General features: G+C 57.0%; 1 protein-coding gene across 1 annotated transcript; it reads right to left on the bottom strand.

Moving 5' to 3' along the window:
- Positions 1 to 797: 797 nt before the first annotated feature.
- On the bottom strand, positions 798 to 18,838 carry NCF4 (neutrophil cytosolic factor 4). The gene is made up of 10 exons (XM_080659593.1): positions 18,690 to 18,838; positions 12,773 to 12,857; positions 12,252 to 12,405; positions 10,248 to 10,318; positions 7,247 to 7,374; positions 6,544 to 6,601; positions 5,769 to 5,867; positions 3,431 to 3,561; positions 3,109 to 3,174; positions 798 to 1,936 (listed from the first exon to the last, which is right to left on the bottom strand). The coding sequence occupies exons 1-10, from the start codon at positions 18,719 to 18,721 to the stop codon at positions 1,741 to 1,743; spliced, it is 1,020 nt and encodes a 339-aa protein (XP_080515719.1). The 5' UTR covers positions 18,722 to 18,838; the 3' UTR covers positions 798 to 1,740.
- Positions 18,839 to 21,407: the final 2,569 nt, after the last annotated feature.

Genomic DNA, 21,407 nt, shown 5'->3' with positions numbered 1-21,407 from the left:
TGCCTGCCATGGGTCTGCACCAGTGATACAAAATGGCTGTTAACTGGTCAGAAAGCATTTCTTATAACTGGTATGTTTTTTTCAGTCCGGAATGCCTGCCATGAGTCTGCACCAGTGATACAAAATGGCTGTTAACTGGTCAGAAAGCATGTCTCCGGTTCCTCAGCTTGTCTTGTTTGCAAACAATGGGCAGTAGATTGCAAACAGCCTCCAAAGATGGCGAATGTTGGCTTGTTCCAGGTAGTTCCACATCGGTCCTGTGTGTACCTGCAGCGCCTGGCACACCAAGAACCGTCAACGGGGTGGAACCGATTGGTGGGCCTCACCAGCCATCCGCAGAGCAGGGTTATTCCCACAGCTGATGGATCATGTCAGAGTTTTCATCAGATAATCTCATAGCAAACCCACTGGTGCAATTTTCAGCAGCCTCATTATCAGCAAAATCTTTTTCATCTCCAGTGTTGACGTTGTCTTATTTGAGTTATACATAAAGTAAAAGATTATTCTCCAAAAGCAGCAACAACAGAAAGAACCACAGTGGCAAGTGTGGCTGGCAAGCATAACTCGTCAGCTCAGGGTCAAGAACTGCCTCTAAATGAGTTTTGGTTTGCCAAGTTTACACAAAAATAGATTGTGAGTCTCATAGGCTCCCCCACCCCCCCCCCCCCCACCAAGTTGTCTTTTCTTCGTAGTTGGCAGAAATACCTTTTTCTATGCCTGTACTTTCAGTGTTTCCATGTCTTTAGAGTGTATGTGTCTCTCATGTGTATGACACTCACATAGTCTTGTGTTTTTTAAATTCATTCTGACAATCTTTTATTTGGTGCATTGAGTCCACATGTGTTTACAGTGTCAAAATTATTGACATACACTGAGTGGCCAGATTATTATGATCTCTGAACATAATAATCTGGCCACTCAGTGTATAGATACACATATACATATATATACGTATACATATTCTGTCTTTCTTTCATAAATTTGCCTGGTCATTCTCTTTAGCTTATTCATTGTTATGATTTTATTCTTTATTTCTTTAAACATTTTAGTCATGTAGTTCAATAATCCATAACCCATAATCCCTGGGACCCTAAAGCTATTGTTTTTTGTCACTACCTGTTTTCTTTATATATATATATTTCAGAGAGGAAGGGAGAGGGAGAGAGATATAGAAACATCAATGATGAGAATCATTGGTTGGCTGCCTCCTGCACGTCCCCCACTGGGGATAGAGCCCGCAACCCAGGCATGTGCCCTTGACTGGAATCGAACCCAGGACCCTTCAGTCCTCACTGCCTATTTTCATTCACAGAGATTTGTTGATCTTTGACAATGAGTCTTTCGCTTCATCTCAATTTGAGGCCCTGGTCCAGCCTCCCCACCTCATGGGCCTCCCCAGGACTCAGTATTCTACCAGCAGCATTGCCTGTGCATTTGAGGACAATCTCAAAATGGGGGCCAAGTGGATTCTGGCCCAGCTCTGATTATGGGTGGGCAGGGGGGAAGAGAGAGGGAGGTCATTGGAGAACCCCACCACTTCTTGCAAGGCTCTTTGAAGAGTGTGTCTTATCTAGGGTCTAGCTGTTCTGCAGCAGTTGGAGCTGTCCATGAATCTGGTCAAGCAACACGTTAGAAGCCAAACAACTGGATTTGGGTGGACAGATGCGGCGAGGTCTGTTTAATTTTTCTTAAAGGGGAGTTTAGTCAGGTGCCCCCTCACTGCCCAGTGACACCAGCAGCTCAGGGGGCTGTGTTGTAGACCTTGTAGTCGTCCTCCTGAGTGATGTGCAGCTTCCAGGGGAAGAGGCGCTTCTGGGAGGGGAGCGCTTGGGCCTGCTTCACCATGAGCCTCACATCCTCATCTGAGAGCAGCCGAACCAGGTCCCCTTCAGCGTCCCGGTAATTTAAGCTGATGTCCTCCCTCTGGAACTCCTGCCTGGGTGGGAAAGATCAGGAAGAATGATAGGGCCAGCAGCCTTAGGCCTAAGCCTGGGGGCTGAGAGTGAGGCTGAGGGAATTTTAGGGCCTAAAAATCAGAGGAAGTCAGAGCTTGACACAGGCCTTATCACCTGAGTGGTCCAACCTCCCATTGTACAGATAGAGAAACTGAGGCCCAAGGTGGGGGGGGGGGGTGGAGACTTTCACATGAAATTAGTGGCACAGCCTGAAATGTCTTGTGTATAAATGTGTTGGACACCCAAGATCTGTCATGCGGAAGAGGAGTGGGGTTGGCAGGTACAGAGTAGAGCAGAATAAAGCCCCAAGAGGCACCTGTGTGAAGCTTTGAGGACTGGGACGGTCTGATGTGGGGTACAGGTGGGTGGGCACTCTCACTGACTGGTCCAAGTGAAAAGCAACCTGACCTTCTGTGGGTAATTTGACACAATGGGTCAAAAGCCTGATTGACTTGCAAACACCTTGATCCCCAAATTCCACTCCTAGAAAATCATTCGAAGGAAATAATCGGGCAAGTCACCAAAGATGTGATCACAACGTGATGTCTGGTAGTAAAAAAGTGGAGGATAACTTCAGAGGCCTTAGAAGAAGGGGATGGCCCCAGTAATTAAGGTGCATCCATAGAATGATACTGTGTAGCCAATTATTCACGTGGGGGTGGGATGGGGTGTGTACTGAAGAAATCTGAGTGCACATCAAATAATGAGAGGCGTGAAATATGAGGTGATGTCGCTAGTTTATACCTTTCTGTGATTTTTGACATTTTTTTAAAAGAATGAACAGGTATTACGTTTATAGGCAGGAAGGTAGCGATGCAATTTCCATCCTGTAAAGTAACTGCCCTACCTAATCTGGATCTTGGGAGACAGTGCAGGATCCAAGTTCAAGGTTTTTACCTAAAGAGACTTTAGCTCCAGCGGCCAATCCACACTCACAAACTGTGTGACCTCATCCAAGCCCCTTCACCTTTCTGCAGCCCCCCACTCATCTCTAACACGGGGAGCTGTTACCCAACCCGCAGGGCTGGGCTGTGCGTAAAACAAGAAGGCAAAATAGATGCAGACAGCACTGAATGCATTGTGTTTCCCCTTCTGATCTCTCCTCCAGGGTTTGTGACCCATTCCTCCGCCCCGTCCTCTCCCCCATCCTCACCTCATGAGCTTTAGCAGGTCCTTGAAGAGCGGAGTGCTACTGAGGTCTTCCTCCACTGCGATGTCCCTGAGGGGACAACAGGCATCGGTGAGAGGCCTTGGGCCCGAACGGGGACCTGGGAATGAGGCTGGCCAGGCCACGATGGACCCTGACATCCTGGCTTATCTGGAGGACAGTCAGGGCCACTGCAGGCTTTAAGTGTGTGCCTGCGGGTGGGGGCCACATAGTATCTGATTTGGGTCTCAGGGTCCAGACTGTGATAGGGAGGTGGGAGTGGGGACGGGCAAGGCGTGTGGACAGGGCCCTCCCCCAGGCCACGCACTTGATGGTGCTGATGGTGTCCTCATAGTAATAGCAGCGCAGCCAGTTGGTGGGGTCGTCTTCCTCGGGGAAGTCCTTGAGGATCTTCACGAAGGACCGTGGGAAGATGCCTGTGGCTCCCCGGAGAGTGCCCTGAGGAGGAAAAAACAAGGCCGCCTTGTCTGCGTGAAGAAAGGCAGCAGGCCACGCCTCGGGGCCCCCAGTTCCTTCATCATGACCAGGAAAGGCAGACGGAGACTGGGTTCCCTTATGTAGAGGGAGGATCAGTGAGCAAGGTCATGAGCTATCCATCTAAAAAGAGTTTCCTTTCAGAATAGGTCGAGATCTGAATTTATCTGAAAGTCTGCTATCATCTTTCATCCATCCATCCATTCATTCACGCACTCATTCATTCACAGACTCCTGGAGCACCAGCTACGTGGCTGACTCCGGCACTCAGAATGGATGAAAGTCCTTGCCTTCCCTCACGGAGCTTCCACTATAATGGAAAATGACAAGTGCAGGTAAATAATGAACTTCCAGGAGAGTCAGGTGACGGTAGGTGTTAAAGTGGAAGACAGAACAGGGAGGGAGAAGGAGGGGTGGCTCCCACTCATTCATTCATTCATTCATTCATTCATCCCACAGATCCCACAGAACACCTGCGTTAGACGAAACAGCCAGCAGCCTCCCTCTCCGGCCCAGGCTCCCGCCTAAGCTTCCCCAAGACCCAGCCATTGCTTTGCACTCGTGTTCTCTGCGCCTTCACAGCCCCGTGGAAGACATTGTTTATGTCCATTTTACAGACGGATAAGCTGAAGCTCCAAGTAATCGCCTCACGTCTCCCTGAGTCTCCCCTCAGCCCGAGGCCAGAAGTTAGCCAGCACACTTTCCAGAAAACAGGAAGGCCACAAACATTCCCTGTTTCCGGAGCATGGCCCAACAATACCCCTCGGGCAGCTGTCAGAGCTGAGGAACATCTAACACAGAATTCCAGGACGGGGGTAAAATCAAAACCACCAAGACTGATGGTTCCTGCTTCTCTGCAGCCCGGAATGCCGGGCCCCTCCCCTGCCCTCAACGCTCCCCTCAGGGCCTGCCCCACATCAGCCTTCAGACATCACCGCCCAGAAGCCCCGAGAGAAAGAAATCTTATTTAAGAATAACAGGGCCGGCCCGGCTGGCGTGGCTCAGTGGTTGAGCATCAACCTAGGAACCAGGAGGTCACAGTTCGATTCCCAGTCAGGGCACATGCCCGGGTTGTGGGCTCCGTCCCCAATAGGAAGTGTGCAAGAGGCAGCTGATCAATGATTCTCTGTCATCACTGATGTTTCTCTCTCTCTCTCCTCCCCTTCTCTCTGAAATCAATAAAAACATGTTAAAGAAATAGAAAAGAAAAAAAAGAACAGGACCTAACATAAAAGGCTGCCGCTGGGCCAGCGCCTCCCACCCGGTGATCTCCCACCTCCATTGACCGAGTCACTGTGAGCCGTTGTATGGGCCACACTTGCATTTGCTGCATGCGGGGACAAAGCTATGACAAGCATGCGGGGACAAAGCTATGACAAGACAGGCCCAGGCTCCAGAGTGTCTTTAACTCTCTCAGCAGCCCTGGCCCCAGCGGACGCCGCACACACAGGCTCTCTTGTGGACCAAGCCCTGAGCAGCTACGCCTTGTTGAACACTTCCAGGAACCCGTGAAGAAATTGCCAGCATTGCTCCAGTTCACAGAAAGGGAAACCACAGGGTTGAGCAAGTTCCCAAGGTCACACAGCCACTTAAAAGCAGGGCGAGGACGTGACACCAGACAGGTCGGCTCCAGAGCGCGAGGCCTCCACTGTTATCTTTTCTTGCCACCTGAAGCGACCGTCATGTTACCCCAGGTTACAGACCAGTGTGTCTCAACTGCGGTGGCGGGGCGGCGGGGGGCGGGGGGGGGGTTGCCCCCCGGGGGCAAATGTCTGGAGACATATTTGGTTGTTGCAGCTGGAGCCTTGCTAAAGATCCTACAATGGAGAGGCCAGCTCCACCACAAAGAACTAACCGGCCCAATGTCACTACCGCCACGGCTGAGACACCCCGGGACAGACCAAGAAATCAAACCAGTAGGTTAACGGAGTGGCCTCAAGCAACCATTTCTTGGGGGGCAGGCAGAACTAACGGCAAGTGTAGGCTCCACAATCATCTGTCTCCCCAGGGGCTACTAGTATATTCCCATCTGTCCAGATCCATCCTCAAACTGCATCTTCCCTGGGGTCTTCCTTAACCTCCCCTCATTCTCTGATCCTCTCACTAGACCCAAAGCAATCTTACCTCCACTCTCACCTCCATCCTCACTTCTAACCTCGCCTCCACCTCACCTCCAGCCAGTCTTTGTTGATCCGACTGAGAAGGAAGATCACATCTCCAGCTTTGAAATTCAGCTCCAGCTTGCTGTTCCCCGTGAAGTCAAACAGGGCCTGGGGAGAAGAGGGGAGTAAGATGGGAGGAAGGAAACCATCACGGAGTCCCTACTAAAGTGCTTGCTTTGGTGTCCCATTTAACAGGCGAGGAAGCTGAGGCTTGGGGAGCATGGGTGACTTGTTTGAGGCCACTCCACTGGTTATCGGAGCAGCGGGGATTAGAACCCAGGTCTCCCTGATTCCAGAGTGGGTGCTCCTTCCACAGATGTGGGGAGCACGGAAGAGAAGGAGCCAGTCTCCCTGGATCCAGCACCTTCCCTGGCCCCCCAGGCCTGTGTGGGCTCCAGCGCCCCCGTAACCCGCAGGCACTGACCACGCGGGCTCTGAGATGCACGTGTTCATGTGTGTCCTCAGGGAGTCATGCGCTCCTTGAGGACAGGGCCTCGTCATCTCTGAGGCGTTGGTCCCCAGCAGCGCTGGCCCAGAGGGGGCCGGGAAACTTGCTGAATGAGTGACTGGACACTCTCTGTTCTGCCTCTGTGTGCTCATCGTGTGCCCTCCTCACAGCTGAGCTGGGGGCCTCAGGGACCAGTGACCAAGGCGGAGGCTGGGGCCTTTCCTCCTGGCAGTACCCAGCCCCGCCTTAGACACAAGCCAGCACCCAGCAGCAGGGGCTCCCTGGCTGAGGGTGGAGCTGCCCGGAGGCGAAGTGGGAGGGCCGGCCCGCAGGTACCTCTGCTCTCGGAGCTGCCAGGCGGTCTAGGCCGGCGCCTGGTGGGGACTCGCTCTTGCTGTGGAGAGAGAAGAGGGGCTGTCAGCCCTCCCGGTCCTCTGGGCCAGCTCTCTGCTCTGTGCCAGAGGCAGGTGCAATGGCTCCTGTGGGCCATCACTCACCCCTCTCCCTTCTTGCTGCCCCTGGAGGAGAGATTGGACCCCTTTGTAGACCAGGAAGCAGAGGCTGAGAAAGGAGGCGGGGGTGAGAGTGGGAACACAGCCACTTAGAGCCGTAACTTGCCAGCCATCTCACATTTGTCTTTCTTCTACTCCCCACACCCAACCTCTACAGTCATGTTATTCTTCCAATGCTTCACCGAGGACACGGGTGGGCGTGGGGAGGGGACACGCCCTGCTCCAGGGCCCAGGGCTGGGATTCAGCCTGCGCCTGAAATAGCTGGGCCCTGAGGACACTCCCAGGTACTGGCTGGAGTGGGGTGGGGGGTCGGGCTCAGAAGTGCCTCCCCTGGAATCCTCAGCAGCAGCAGCAGCCTCGCCTTTGGAAGCCCAGCCCGTTTCAGTGGCTGTTTTCAATGATGATTTTCTGCAGGTAGAACTGGTCTCTGTTTCTCCCCGGCCTCCAGGGGAAAGAGGGGGACAGAGCACAGGGTTAGGAGGAAGTGGCCTGGGCTCTGGCCCTGGGAGTGTCTGGCGTCACTTACACCTTCCGGGTGCGTGGGCGGAGCCTGCGGAGCGCCTGGGGCACCTGCTCCGAGTCGTAGGGCGACTGATAGAAGAAGATGCGGACGTCCTCGTCCATCAGCACCCAGATGGGCAGGCTGAGGAGGCTCTGTGTTTGGGTGAGAGGTCGGACCAGACGGGAGGGTGGTCATCAGCAAGGTGTGCACACCCCAGCCCCACGCCTCCCTCCCCCCACCCACACTGCACCCCCTCTTCTCTGCCTGGTAACAGAAAAGAGGCAGATGTTAACCATTTCAATGGGCTCAGGTAATATTTCACAAAGAAGAGTTCGTTTGGAGAAGACCTCCAGACGGGACAGTGAAGGTGATGCCAGGTCACATGACAGGGTGGAGCCTGTCCAGGCTCTGCACTGAGTGCCCCACCGTGTGACCTCACGCCGTCTTACCGTCACCTGGGAGTTAGGGCCAAAAAGGCGCAGGGACCTGCCTGAGGCCACACAGCCCAGCAAGTGCCCAAGCGGGGGCACTCAGGACCATCTGCCACCAACGCCCATCCCTTAGCTCAAAATGAGATAATGGAGGGGGGGATCCCCCAAATGATCCAAAATAACAGTTGGTGATATTATGGCCTAAAAAACACTTCCTATACTTTATTGCTATCACAATTGGGGAAACTGAGGCGTGGAGAGGTACAGTGCCTGGCCCAGTTGGCAGAGCTAGGAAATGGTGGGGTCAGGACTCTCACTGGATCTGAGGCTGGGAGCACCTCCACGATGCAGACCCTGAGACGTGAGGACCCAGGACCTGTCAGGGTCACCCTCAGCCACACGCACAGACCCCCGGGAGCTCTGTGCTTAGCTCTGGGTGCTGAACCCCCACGGATGCCCAGAACCCAGCCTTCCTCAGAGAATCTCATGGAGGCGGCAGGGGTGGGGGGCAGGAACCCCATCCCTGAGGAACTGGGGCACAGAGCCTGGAAGGACACAGCTGTCCCACAGGAGGGCTGGGAGGCAGCCCAGAGTTGGGTCTGAGGGCGCAGACCCTGAGCCAGGCTGCACCTGGAATCTAATCCCGGCTCTGCTGCTCACCAGCGGGGTGACTCTGGGCCTCCATGTGTTCACTAATAAAATGGGGGTGATGCCAGTATCTCCCTCCTGGGATTGTGTAAGGATCAAATAAAATGATTACCCCACAGAACCCCACCGGCACCTAGCGAGTGACCCGTCCAAGTGAGAGCTGGCCAGTGCTGCTGTTGTTTTCATTACGACACAGCACCGTGGGGAAGAACACAGCTGGAGTCTCAGAGAGGGGAGTTCAAATCCCGTCCCTCCTGCCTCCCTGCTCTGTGACACTGAGGGAGTGGCTACCTCTCTGTGCCCCCCTCCCGCATTCCAAAATAGGGGTAACAGTATCGAATGCACAGCTCACTGAGGGAAGTAATAAGCCCACTCATCTTTTGGCCGAATGCATACCAAGAGTCCCCCCGCCCCTGTTGCTAGTCAATAGTTCTAGGCCAGTGGTCGGCAAACTGCAGCTCGCGAGCCACATGCCACTCTGTTGACTAATGAGTTTGCCGACCACTGTTCTAGGCCATTGTCATCATCACATGACCCATATTCTCCATCAGGAGACCAGTGCGGGAGGGAACCAGGCTCTCCCAAGAGCTATCCAACAGTGGGACCTGCAGCCCGGGTCTGGGGAGAGTGGTAGTGAGCTTCCCATCTCCGTAAGTGTGCAAGCACAGGATGGGGTCCCCCTAGCAGAGATTCCTGCACTGACGGAGCTCTGGGCTTCGAGGAGTCGAATTGGACACAGCGAGGCAGGGATGGGGTCCTCCAAGCTGCTGGCTGCTGAGAGCAGGTGTAGGATGCAGCCTCTCAGCTCTGCAGCCTCTCCTCCCTCCCGCAGAGCACGCTCCTCTTTGAGAAGGAGGAGCCGCTGCCACAGCGCCCCCTTGAGGTGAGATGCCTCCACGGCTGGTTCCCACAGCCACCAGAGAAGGCAGGTGGGCCATCTACCCCCTCCTCCCACCTCCACAGCCCGCCCACCCCTCACTCCACTGGCAGTCATGATCTCTCACGTTCGGGAAGCAGGTTCACAGTGTCCAAAGCACCTTCATGTCCTTTTCTCAACGGATCCCAATGCCACTCCTATGAGACCAGAGAACCGGAGGCGCTGCCGCATTTCATAAGCGGGAAAACCATGCCCCGCGAGGATGGGCAGCTCACCCCAAATCACCGAGACAGTCAACGTCCGAGCAAAGACTAACGCGACTCCTAGCTCAGTGCTCTTCAGCCGTGAGCGTGGAGGAGGAGGGCGAGCATGCCTCTGGGCTATGAGGACGCTTCCTTCTCCCGTTTCCTGGAGCTGCCATCCAGCATGGCTTGTATGCCTCTAGTGACAGCGTGCTCACTACCACACGAGGAACATGGTCCCTTTCTTGCCTAGCTCTGTTCCATGAAAGGCCTTTCCACACCAGCCTGGTCTCTGCCTTTAAGATACCCCTTCCTCTGTCTCCCCATCTCCTAGGGATGCCGACAGTGTATAGGTTGGGGAATAAACAAGGGCACCCAGCCAAGGCCCATGAATGACACTCATAGCCAGCCTGCGCCCTGGCAAAGGGGCCTTCCTCCCGTTCGCACAAAGATGCCGTGTGAGAGAGCGGGGGCCCTGGCCCCCCGTGCCCCGTGATGCAGGCCAATCCTCTTTGTGATTTCATGACCCACCTGCCCATATGCCACTGGGCAGTGAGCACCTCGGAGGCAGGCAGTGGGCCCCATTCACCTCGGTGTCAGAACGCCCGCCACAGACACTCTGTCAGTTCAAAGTGTGGCTCCTGGTACCTTCTCCATTGCTCCTGCGCCGTCCCCACCCCCTGGAGCCCTGAACCCAGGCCTTTAAGGACTGAAGATGTGGCTCATCAGAGCCAGAGAACCAGCCCCAGTTCCCAAAGCCGTGCTCAGAGATGGTGCCTGCCTCCACCCCATCCCGCCCAGGTGCCGGGTGCATGGCCCGCCGTTACCTTCATGTAAGCGTTGAGGGCAGGTATCCGCATCTCGGCGATCTCCTGCTTCACACCCATGTAGACTTTGGCTGAGGAGAGACAAAGAGCTGTCCTGGGGGCCCAGCCCAAGAGCCTGGTCTCTGGGCTCCGCCCCACCGGTCGAGGTTCCTCCCCTCATCTTTCCAGGCGCTGAAGTGGCCGCTCTGTACCACCCCACCATCCAACTCGCATTCTCCGAGTTGCAGTATCACCAGCTGGTGCTTTGCTTGTGTTAATTGTTCATGTGTTACCTGGCTGCCCCCACCACACACACACACGCACACACGTGCACACACACACACACACACACACACACACACACTCACGGCTGTGTCGCCATCACCTAGGAGAGTGGCCCTCATCCCTGCTGCACATCCATGCCACCCGTCAGACACCTCATTGTGCTGGACTCACCCCAGAGCCATTGAGTCAGAATCCCCGGGGCAGGGGCCTGGGAATTAGGATATTTTAAATCTCAAGTGACTTCCAGTGCCGCCAAGATCAAGGACCACCCTTCTAGAAGGTTGCCCAAATCAACACATACTTGCTGAGCGGATGAATGAATCCTTCAAAGGCAAGGCTGAGTGTTTGGGGGGAGAGGGACACAGACGCAGGCAGGGCCGTAGGGCCGCCTCCCAGGGGGGCCCCGGCCCAGAAGGGAGCCCTGGATCTAAAGGAGACCTCGGAGGAGCAGCGGTGAGCTAGGAAGGGAACTGGAAGACGCGGGGACCACAGAAGTTTGGAGAGAGCTTCCTGGAAGAGGAAGCAAGACCCTGAAGACGAGGCCTGAGAGGCATCTGTGTCCACCGACGTCAGAGTGAACAGGCCACAGGCCACCACCCCCATCCGAGGGGAACTCAGTGGAGCAGGAAGAGCTGAGGCCGAGGCGCGGGCTGAGCAGCGGGTGGGCGGTGGGAAGGGGAGGCGGCGGGCGGACTTATTGTAAAAGGAAGAAGAGGAGCCCCTTGAGGGCTCTTGGGATCAAGGAGGCTGTTGTAAGAACGCTCACTCGCGGCTCCTGTTTGTGTAGAGATGGAAGAGGCTGAGCTTGTGTGGGAGCTGGGTGGAGTCGAGACATGAAGAAGGTGAGGGTACCGGGAACATGCAACAGGCTGCCCGGGGAAACCGTCCGAGAGCAGGAGGGACCCCGCCTTTCTCTGCAGCCCAGAGAGGGGAAGAGGCAGGAGCAAGCAAACCCAGCTCCAAAGGAAGAAGGAGAAGCCGGAGTCCCTGGGGTTGGCTTCAGCCCCTCCGGGAGCTGGTGGGGAGGAACCTGGGGCATTTGCAGACAGAGAGGAAGCAAGAGCTAGTAGGGGTGGGTTTGCGCTTGAAGAAGGAAAGGGCCGGAAGGGCTCTGTCTTTGGGGGAGAGATGCTTGTGTGCGGCCTGCAGGCGTGGAGGGTACCCCAGGACCGTAAGCGTGGGGATTTCTCTTACGGGGCTCAACAGGGCAGGAGCTGAGAAGCCGGAGGTTTGGGCCTGTCCAAGGTGCAAGTTAGGCTCAAGGTGGGGAGGAAGGCCGGGGAGCGAGGGGTGAGGGGCTGTCCAGAAGCAGAGCCGTGCGGCCCACAGCCTCTCAGCAGAGCAGCGAAGGAGGGGGCGCCGTGGGCACTGGGGGAGCCAGGACTGAGCAGGCAGGAGGCAGTTCTCATGGAGGGGCCGGAGTGAGGGCTGCAAGATGAGTTTGTGTGTTTAGCGAGGGAGACACACAATGCCTGACCCATACGCTCCACACCACGGCACGGTCACTGGTGGCGGGACTGAAGCGTGAAGGTCCTCAGTGCATAGAGTCAAGGGCTCTGGGGCTGGGGCCAGAGGGCAGCCGCCTGCCGGGGAGGGCGTGGATCAGCGCCTGCTTCCACGTGGGCCAGTACAGGTCCACAGAGCGGTGTCCAGGGAGCTGGGAGGGCGCAGGTGGACATGGCTTTGTCCTCGGCCAGGGGCCAGCTCTTCCCGGAGCAGGCCTGGGACCGGCCGGCCTACCTGGGAGGGTGGGCAGGTTGCAGGTGAGGGGGCTGGTCTTGCTCTCGGGCCCATACCGCTCCTCCAGCTTGCTCTGCAAGGCGTGGAACTGGCGGTAGCGGCGGTAGATGAGGTACTTGGATCCCCCTTTTGTCTTCACCTCGATGACGAAAACCTAGGACAGAGGCCAGGGCGTAGGACCTCGGAGGCCAGGGGCAGGGGAGGGGGGGCTGCGGGCTCCTAGGGTTAGAGTAGGGTTTCTCGACCTCAGGAGGACATTTGGGTCAAATGATTCTTGGTCGTGGGCCGTCCTGTGCACGGCGGCGTGTTGGGCAGCATCCCGGCCTCCACCCACGGGGCGCCAGTAGCCGCCCCCCCCCCCCCCCCCCGCACGAGGTAACAACAAAAATGCCTGAGGGTATCGACTGCCACATGCCCCCTGGAGGGCAGCACCGCCTGCCCGGGACCGCTGGGTAGAAGGTAAGAGACAGGAGAGTTAAGGTTCAGAGGTCAGGGGGTGAGGGTCCAGGGGTCTCTCTTACAAAGTGGCTGGTGAAGCCCCGCTTCTCCTCGATGTCAGCGATGTTGGCTGAGATGGCCACGTCGTCGGGAAGCTGCTCGAAGTCGCTGAGGGAGGAGAAGGAGCCTGTCAATGCCCATCTGTTCAGGGGCCTCTGGGCTGAGGCAGCGGCAAAGCGAGCCCAGGTGAGTCCGCACTCCTCGCTCAACATGCGTTCTCGGCCAGGCCATCATGACACCCCCTCCTGGGCCAGGCCATCACAACACCCCCTCCCGGGCCAGGCCCCATGACACCCCCTCCCGGGCCAGGCCCCATGACACCCCTTCCCGGGCCAGGCCATCACGACACCCCCTCCCGGGCCAGGCCCCATGACACCCCTTCCCAGGTCAGGCCCCATGACACCCCCTCCCGGGCCAGGCCCCATGACACCCCTTCCCAGGTCAGGCCCCACGACACCCCCTCCCGGGCCAGGCCCCATGACACCCCTTCCCAGGTCAGGCCCCATGACACCCCCTCCCGGGCCAGGCCCCATGACACCCCTTCCCAGGTCAGGCCCCACGACACCCCCTCCCAGGCCAGGCCCCATGCCACCCCGTCCCGGGCCAGGCCCCACGACACCCCCTCCCGGGCCAGGCCCCATGACACCCTTCTGGCAGAGCCGCCACGCAGACCAGACCTGGGGGTGAGGGCTCCTGCAGAGAGGACATGTGCCAACGGTGGAGCTAAAATCCAGCAAATCACTTTGCAGCTGCCTGATCCACCCGGGACCAGCCATCAAGCACCTCCCATGTCCGACCCTGTTCTCGGCCCCGGGCCACAGTGGTGAGCAGAGCAGCACATGCCCCAGAGAGAGAATGGTCTATTATGCCCAGGTTGGGGAAATGTCACAGAGGAGGTGATATTTGAGCTAGGTCTACAAAGACCTGGAATCCACCAGGTAGGACACGAGGGGAGGGCCTTGCAGGCAGAGGAACAGCATATGCTAAGGTTCTGAGGCCTGAGGATTGGGCCCAGGTCAACTGTGGCTGGAGTCCTTTGTCGTCAGAGCTGAGTAGGCAGCTGAGGCCAGACCGAGGGGCATCTCCAGTGCCGAACTGAGGGAGTTCTAGAGGTGATAGGGAGCCACGCACGGCTTCGGAAGAGAGTGAAACAGTATGGTCTGGCTTTAGGAGGCCAACTCAAGCGGCTGTGTGGAGAAGACAGGAGGTCAGAGACTTGAAGGGACAGAGCACCACTGGGAGGCTCTGAAGTGCTCCGACTGGGAAGTGATGTGACAGCGGGGACAGGAGGAAAGGACAGAAACAGGAGACACCACTCTTGGCAAACAGACATAGTTTCATTTGTTGTGCCCCTTGTTCCTCACTACTGATCAGGGTCCAGTTTTGTTCAAGGTGGCAATGTGCCCAGCTCCAAGTTGGCAGATCATGATTGGGCTGAGCCAAACATATAGATCCCATTCCTGTCTCCCAGACTCTCTTGCAGCTAGGAGCAGCCATGTGACAAGTTTTGGCCAATGAGACCTAAGAGAGAATCTGTAGCAGGGGCCTGTTGGAGTGTTTGCTTTCCTGATCCAGAGAGATGGGCAAGGCCAGCATGGTCTCCTCCTTTTCTCCCTTCTGCCTGCGTTGAAGGCAGGTGTGACATCTGGACCTGCAGCAGCTGCATTGCATCCACGAGGCAAAAACATGAGGAATACCAATGGGGTCTCTGAGATGCTGGTCCTGGAGTCACTGAGCTGCAGAACCAGCTGAGAACCTCTGGACTTCTTGTTATTAAAAAAATAAATAACTAAACCCCTGTTTGTTGCAGCTGCTATCAGTTCCTCTGTTCCCTGCAGCCTTATGCACTTCCAAAGGTCATACTACCAATTTGCCCATCATTCCTGAGTTATGACCAGCAGGGCTTGGGGACTGTTTGGACGTGGAGACGAAAGAAACAGCAATGTCAACAGTGACACCCACATGTCACCCATATTCTGACCAGGATGGTGGGAGGGGAGCAGAGTTGATGGACTCTGTTTTGGGCATGCTCATTTGAGAGGCCTCTTGGGCACCCAGGTCAGGGTCCAGCAAGAGCTGGTGTGTGGCTCTGGAGCTGGGATGGGGGCATCTCAGCTGCAGAGGGAGAGGTAAGGACCTCGGTGACTGGTTAAGGCCCTCAGTGAAGAGCAGTGAGCAGGGGGAAGGGCTGAGAGGAACAGGTGGCGGGAGAGCAGCCAGCCAGCCGAGGTGCGGACAGATGAGGAAACCAGAAGCAATTGTGAATCTGCTATGGCAGCAATTAGGAAACAGGGGAGGAGCTGGGGGCAGGGGCTACACCTCCGAAGCCTCAGAACTGACCAGGACTTCAGGAGAAATGATTTCCAAGTCTGCACACCCAGGCCCAGCCGCTGCTGGTTCCCATGTGATTGGGCTGTTTGGGATCTCAGGCTACCTCAGGACGGGGGACAGAGGAGGCTGCCATGGGGCGGAGTGCGGGTGTCTCAGGGGGGCAGGGGGGGAGAGGAAATCCCCACCACTCCCAGAATAACTTGTGGCCACTGGCAACCTCCCCACTCACTTTCCACACATGCCCTGTGGTGACACCCTTGGGAGAACTTCCTCCTCCGCACGCTCCCCTGAGGCTGTGCATCTCATGGCTATTTCATCCGCAGCGGCTGGGGGTGGGGCCGGAAGGAACTGGAGGCTGCGCGCAGAGAATTGGGCAGGTTGGGCAAGAGTCACCTGGCTCACTGTTTCCTGAGCCCCCACCAGGCGCTCTTCTAAGACAGGGTCCCCTTGCTACAGACAAGGAAACTGAGGCGCAGAGAGGCTAACAAGCTTGCCCAAGAGGCTGGGCTGCCCCTGGTTTGGAGATGAACGCAGATAAATCCCAGCCCTTCCCAGCCTCAGGCTCCCCATCTGAAGTGATATTAGGAGCGCACCGCTGGAGGCACCCGCCGCAGCTCAGACAGTTCTGAGCACATTGGGACCCGGCCTCTGCCGGCCTGGGCCTCACTGAACAAATGGCAGAATCTGATGGGCAGAGACGGCAGAAAGGAAAAGCACTGGCGTTTTGAGCTGCAGCAGGAGCCTGGCTGTTACTCCGTCCCTCAGAGAGCCTGTGTGCGGCTGGCCAGAGCGCTTGGCAAGCAGACCCTTCTAGGAGCGGGAGTGGGGGGTGGCGGGGACGGCGCACGCCCATCAGGAGAAAAGCAGGGCGCTGTGCAAGGACGAGGGCCCATGGGCCTGAGGGTGGCTAAGGAGGAATTCTTCCCGGAAGCCTCCTTGACCAGCAGGAAAAGAAAAGAGAAACTGACCACACAATGGCAGGCAGGGGAAACACTGAGTGTCAAAGGCCCTAGCCCTGAAAGCGGGCAAGTTCAAGGATCTGCAGTGGGGGAAGGGGGGTCGTCTGAGTGCATCGGAGCGCAGCGCTGGCAGGAGAAAGCAATGAGAGAGGAAGCCAGTGCGGCCGGCAGGGCCCACTCCCGAAGGGCCCATGTGTCTTGCCCTCGGTGGTGGGGTGAAGGAGATGTCATGACGGGAGGGCCTCAGCCCTTCTGTGCATACCCAGGGCAGGAGGTCACAGGTGGAAGAGGGAGACCTGAACCCCCAGTACTCTAGGACTCCTCTCTGTGCTCTGGCTTCTCCCCCGCTCTATAAAATGGGGATCATAAGTGCATATACATCACAGGAGGGTCAGGAGGCCCCACTGGAGAACCTTGCCCACTCTGCATCCCCAGCGCTCAGAACTGCAGTGGGCGCACAGTAGGTGCTCAACAAGGGCCACTGTCTGTATCTGTGCTTGAGCAAGTCCTCGGGTGGGCGGTGTGGGGATGGTCTGGCTGCCTGCTGAGCAGAGCCAGGAAGCTGCCAGGTTCGGGTGGGGGTGCAGCAACCCCAACTGGATGTCCCCCTAAAACAGTGGTCGGCAAACTCATTAGTCAACAGAGCCAAATATCAACAGTACAACGATTGAAGTTTCTTTTGAGAGCCAATTTTTTTAAACTTAAACTTCTTCTAACACCACTGCTTCAAAATAGACTTGCCCAGGCCGTGGTATTTTGTGGAAGAGCCACACTCAAGGGGCCAAAGAGCCGCATGTGGCTCGCGAGCCGTGGTTTGCCGACCACTGCCCTAAAATAACCATTCCCCTGGAGGCCTCAGGCAGGACCCCTCAGAGCTGAAGTCAATCCGAGCCCTCTCGGCCCAGGATGCTCAGGGCTCAGACACACGCATGCAAAGTCCACTCGGGAGCCTGGGCCGGCGAGGCTGCAGGTTGGAAAGACCCTTGGGTGGCAGCCAGTTTAAGTTCTGTGGTTCCTGCATGGAGTAGGTGCTCAGAACATGTTTGTTGGGACTAAACTCACTGCCCTTGCTTAGCCGTTCCCATCTTCGGACAGCTGGGTCTTAGAGAGTCTCGCGGGGGGGACTCTGTCGCCCGCCCATTGGACCCTCTGCCTTGCCCTCAAGCAGAACGCACGCGGGTCCCACCTTCAAACAAGGCCCCGGGGCAGGGAAGCCAGTGCCCAGGACCTGGCTCCGGGGCCCCTGAAGGGCTGCGGAGGCGCCCCTCCTCTCTGAGAGCCGCGGGCAGCTGAACAGGGGCAGGGAGCCATCTCCCTGACCCACGTGCCCTGAGGAATGGGAAGTGCCGCCGCCTCCAACAGCAACCGTTTCCTGAAGGCTCGCGTTTGCGTGTCAGGCCGGTCTCCGAGGAGAACTTGTGGGGACGAGGGGCTGGATCTGGGGGGATGACCTCACCCAGCGCCCAGACCAGCTCTGTGGCTCACCAAGGCCGTTCTCGATCCGTGCTGTAAACACCGGCTTCTCCTGCCCCTCCCTCAGCACACACCCAGACAAGCCTTCCTTTCACCATCCAAACCCGGAGACCCCACCCAGGGTCCATTTCCAGCCTGATGCCACCACGGCCCCTTGCTGCCCACTGCAGCCCAAACCATCCTGACGCATCCCCGGCGACCCTCAGAGTCACCTCCTCAGAGTTTGCACGCTCTTTTTTTGAGGTCACCTGCTGTTCCAGTCCCAGAGGGCAAGAGCCAAGCGCAGGGTCCTCAGATCCCCCCCAGTTTGGATCACGGGCTGGCGACCGAGGAAACATTCATCAAATGCTGCTCCAGGTGGACCCGAGCGCTGGCGAGGCTGTGCTCCAAGCCCAGGCCTTGCCACTGACTCCCTGTGCCCCAAGTAAGTTCTCTACCCTCCGTGAGCCTCAGTTTTCTCATCTGTGCAATGACAGGATTGGACCAGAGGGACCTGAGAACATTTTCCTACTCAAAGATCCACACATTCATTCATCCAGCGTAGTTTGTACCAGCGTTGTTCTACTTTCTAGGGATATAGCAGTGATCAAAAGAGACAAATACTGTACCCTCATCAAACTGGCTCCTACAGGGGGAACCAGTGATAAAGAAAACAAATGAGTTAGAATAGTATTGCAGTAATATGAAGACTGTACAGAAAAAGAAAGCAGGGCAAGGGGTCAAAGAACAGTGATGGGGCAGTCAGGGAAGGCTTCTCGGAGGAGGTGACATTTGAGCCAAGCCCTGGATAAAGAGGGAGAACAAGCCAGATTCTGTATTCCGTTTGAATAAAAGATGAAAAGCCATTAGTGACCACAGTGTGGAGCAGTGAGCCCAGCCTGGGAGACAGATCACCTGAGTTCCCATCCGGACTCTGCCACCCACTCCCGTGTGACCCTGGGAAAGTCACTGCCCATCTCTGAGCCTCACGTCTTCATCTGTGCTTTGAGGGAGGTGAAACCACAGCCTCATTTCCTTAAAATAGTTCCAAGACTCTACATTTCTGAGTATTTAGGTTCTGACTCAACTCCGCCTCTCAACTTTTGATATTATTAAGGGGCTGCAGGAGGCCGACCCCTGTCCCCAGGCCAGCTGGGAACAGGGAGGAGGCCCAGCTGGGGCAGCACCCCGCACTCACCTCTCAGCCCGCAGCTGCTGGGCCCCGGCCATGGCCGTCAGTGGTTCAGGCGAGTGGGAGACAGAGTCTCACCCAGCCAGGCCCAGACTGAGTCGGCCTCTCACTTCCCTCCAGCCACCCTGCATCTGGGCTGTGGTCCCAGGAGTCCCAGGGAGCCGCCTTGGGGGAGGCCCCACCCCCGCTTCTCTCAGCTCTAGCACAGGCCCCTCCTTCAGGCACTGGGTCTGGCCGGTGGCCCATGCTTCCTCTTCCCCGCTCCCAGCTGCGCTGATTTGGGGAAATGCACACCCTCGGGTTTCCAGAAGACCCCTGATTTGGGGCCTTCGGGAACTTCCTCGAGTTCAGTTCTTGCTGCCAGGCCTCCGGTGGGCATCAGAGAGCCCCACTTTATCAGAGACAGGGTCTCAGTGCTGGCTTAGCCACCCAGGGCCCTTGTGACCTTGGGGAGTCACTCTTCCTCCTCGGGTTCACCAAACCAAACCCATGCACCTAGTGATTCCCTAGGCCTGGAGTGCTGACCTCTACCAGCCCGCCATCCCTCAAGCCCAGCTCAAATGCCACCTCCTTCAGGAAGCCCCCCTAGGCTCCCCGACAGAGTTAGTGCTCACAGGCCCCTCTGTCATGCTTCTGTCTTCCCCTGCCCCTGGAGCTCTGGGCTGTATTTCCTCATCCCTAGATCCTCAGGCCTACGCAGGCCTGGCACAGCCCATCCTCTGCAGGGCTGCCACCCAGAGTGAGCCCCTGGTGCACACCCGATCACACCCTCCCCTGCTGAGACCCTTCAGCTGCTCGCCCTGCACTAGCAGTCCCAACTCCCAGCCCTGCTCCCTCTGCAGCTCTGAAGGTCCCGCTGGCTTCCCTGGCCCCTCTCTCAGGCCGTCTTCTTCCCACACTGGCCTCCATTCCCTTTCTAGAAGGCTCCAAGATGTCTGCCCCTCAGGGCCATTGTGCATGCTGTTCCGCTGCTGGAATGCCCTTCCCTGCTCCTTTAAGGCTCGATTTGGAAGTCACCTCTTTAGCGAGGCGTTCCCTACCCCTCACCCTGAATGAAGGCCCTCCCTGCGACGTTCTTTCCAAGATCCCGGTCCTTCCACTTCAGAGCAGCGGGAACTGCTGTCATTTCACATTTGTCTGCACATTTCTATGTTTAATGACTGCCCGCCGGCTCGCCCAGTGTCCGCACAGGGCAAGCGCTGCGCCGACATTCTGAAGGCAGCTCGCCGAGAACTCCACGGCCACACCAGCAGCCCCAGCCTGTCACACCCACTCACACTCACGCCTGCACGGCAGATGCACAGCAGGACCACAGAGAGGACGCAGGCGAGGATGTGGACCTGCCTGGGTGCCCGTGGGTCACAGAAGGGGGGACCTTCTGACTCATGCTGCCTTCGGACCCCCAGGACTGGGGCAGGGGTGTTCGGGGTCAAAGCCAACGGGGTGGAGTCTGGAGCCAGGGTCTCCCACTGCAAGCCCTTTGTCATTTCCCAGACAAAGGGACTGAGGACAGACGCCACCCTCGGGATCCCGAGGACCGTCTGGCTCCAAGAATGGAGAGCAGCTGGCAGCCTCAAGGTCTTCATCTGAACCTCGTCTCTGCTCCACCCAGGCACCCCAAGGGACTTGCTGCCCCAAATAGAGTCAGGGCAGAGCAGAGTGCCCGGGAGGAAGTGTGCTCTGGGCCCAGCCCTGCAGCCCGACCGAAGAGCCGTCCCTCTCCCCGCCCAGGCCGGCCAGGGCCCAGGGCGTTGGAACCGGATCCTTATGAACTCCTTGGGAGGTAAGGGCAGAGCTGGGCAGAGGCAGAGGAGAGGACCAGAAAGGAGAAGAAGGGAGAGAGATGCTCAACCAACTATTGGCTGAGCGGGGCACTTGGAATACAGAGATAAGTCAAGACGGCAGGGTAAACACAAGGTAAAATTTCCCATCCTCCTCCAGTCACATAAAATACGCTGAATAATATATTTTTAAGTATTTTAAACATATAGTATCCAGCGCAAAAGCAAAACCAAAACAAAACAAAACACAAAAAAAAAACATATAAAATTCAGGCTCTAAGAGAGGAGGAAACTGTACCAGGGAGAGGCTGCTGCCCCACACCCCATGGGAAAACCAAGGTTCTTGGGGTCGAGATTTCAATGCTAATCTGGGTCTGGGTCCAGGCTGTGGGCCTGGCATTGGTAGGAAGCTCAGCTGAGCCCCCAGTAGGAAACTGGGTGTCAGAACTGATGCAGGGGTCCTCAAACTACGGCCCGCGGGCCCCATGCGGCCTGCCGAGGACATGGATCCGGCCCGCCGGGTGCCGCTGCCTGTCCTGCTTAGCAGCCGACTCATCCCGGGCCCACAGGGCGCATAGGAATTTGTTCATACTGTAGTTTTTTTTTTTAAACTATAGTCCAGCCCTCCAACGGTCTGAGGGACAGTGAACTGGCCCCCTATTTAAGAAGTTTGAGGACCCCTGGTAGAGGAACCAAATCTCTCCACCATCAGCCTGGGTCGCTGCAGGTCTCTCCCAGCCATGGGTGGACTGAGCATTAGAGACACCACGTCAGAGCGTCGAGCCTGAAACATGCACTCGTGTGCGCCCCAGATCGAAGCTCTCCACTGGGTGTAGAACTCCAAAGCTGAGACATCAACATAGCCTGGAGTCCACGAGCCTGCGCGGGCATGCAACCCCGAGTTACCCACCACACAAAGAACACCTACGCGGGGAGCCCAGCT

The sequence above is a fragment of the Plecotus auritus genome (genome assembly GCF_963455305.1).
Source record: "Plecotus auritus genome assembly, chromosome: 3".
In the NCBI taxonomy this organism is placed as follows: Eukaryota; Metazoa; Chordata; class Mammalia; order Chiroptera; family Vespertilionidae; genus Plecotus; species Plecotus auritus.
The sequence above is the reverse complement of the archived record's forward strand: the minus strand, read 5'-3'. Positions and strand labels throughout refer to the sequence as shown.

Coding starts and splice junctions, on each gene's coding strand:
- NCF4 (XM_080659593.1), bottom strand. CDS start 18,721: ATGGCCGGGGCCCAGCAGCTGCGGGCTGAGAG. Junction 10,319..12,251: donor CAACCTGCCCACCCTCCCAG/GTAGGCCGGCCG, acceptor GTCTCTCCTCAG/CCAAAGTCTACATGGGTGTG. Junction 7,375..10,247: donor CCCTCAACGCTTACATGAAG/GTAACGGCGGGC, acceptor ACCCAAACACAG/AGCCTCCTCAGCCTGCCCAT.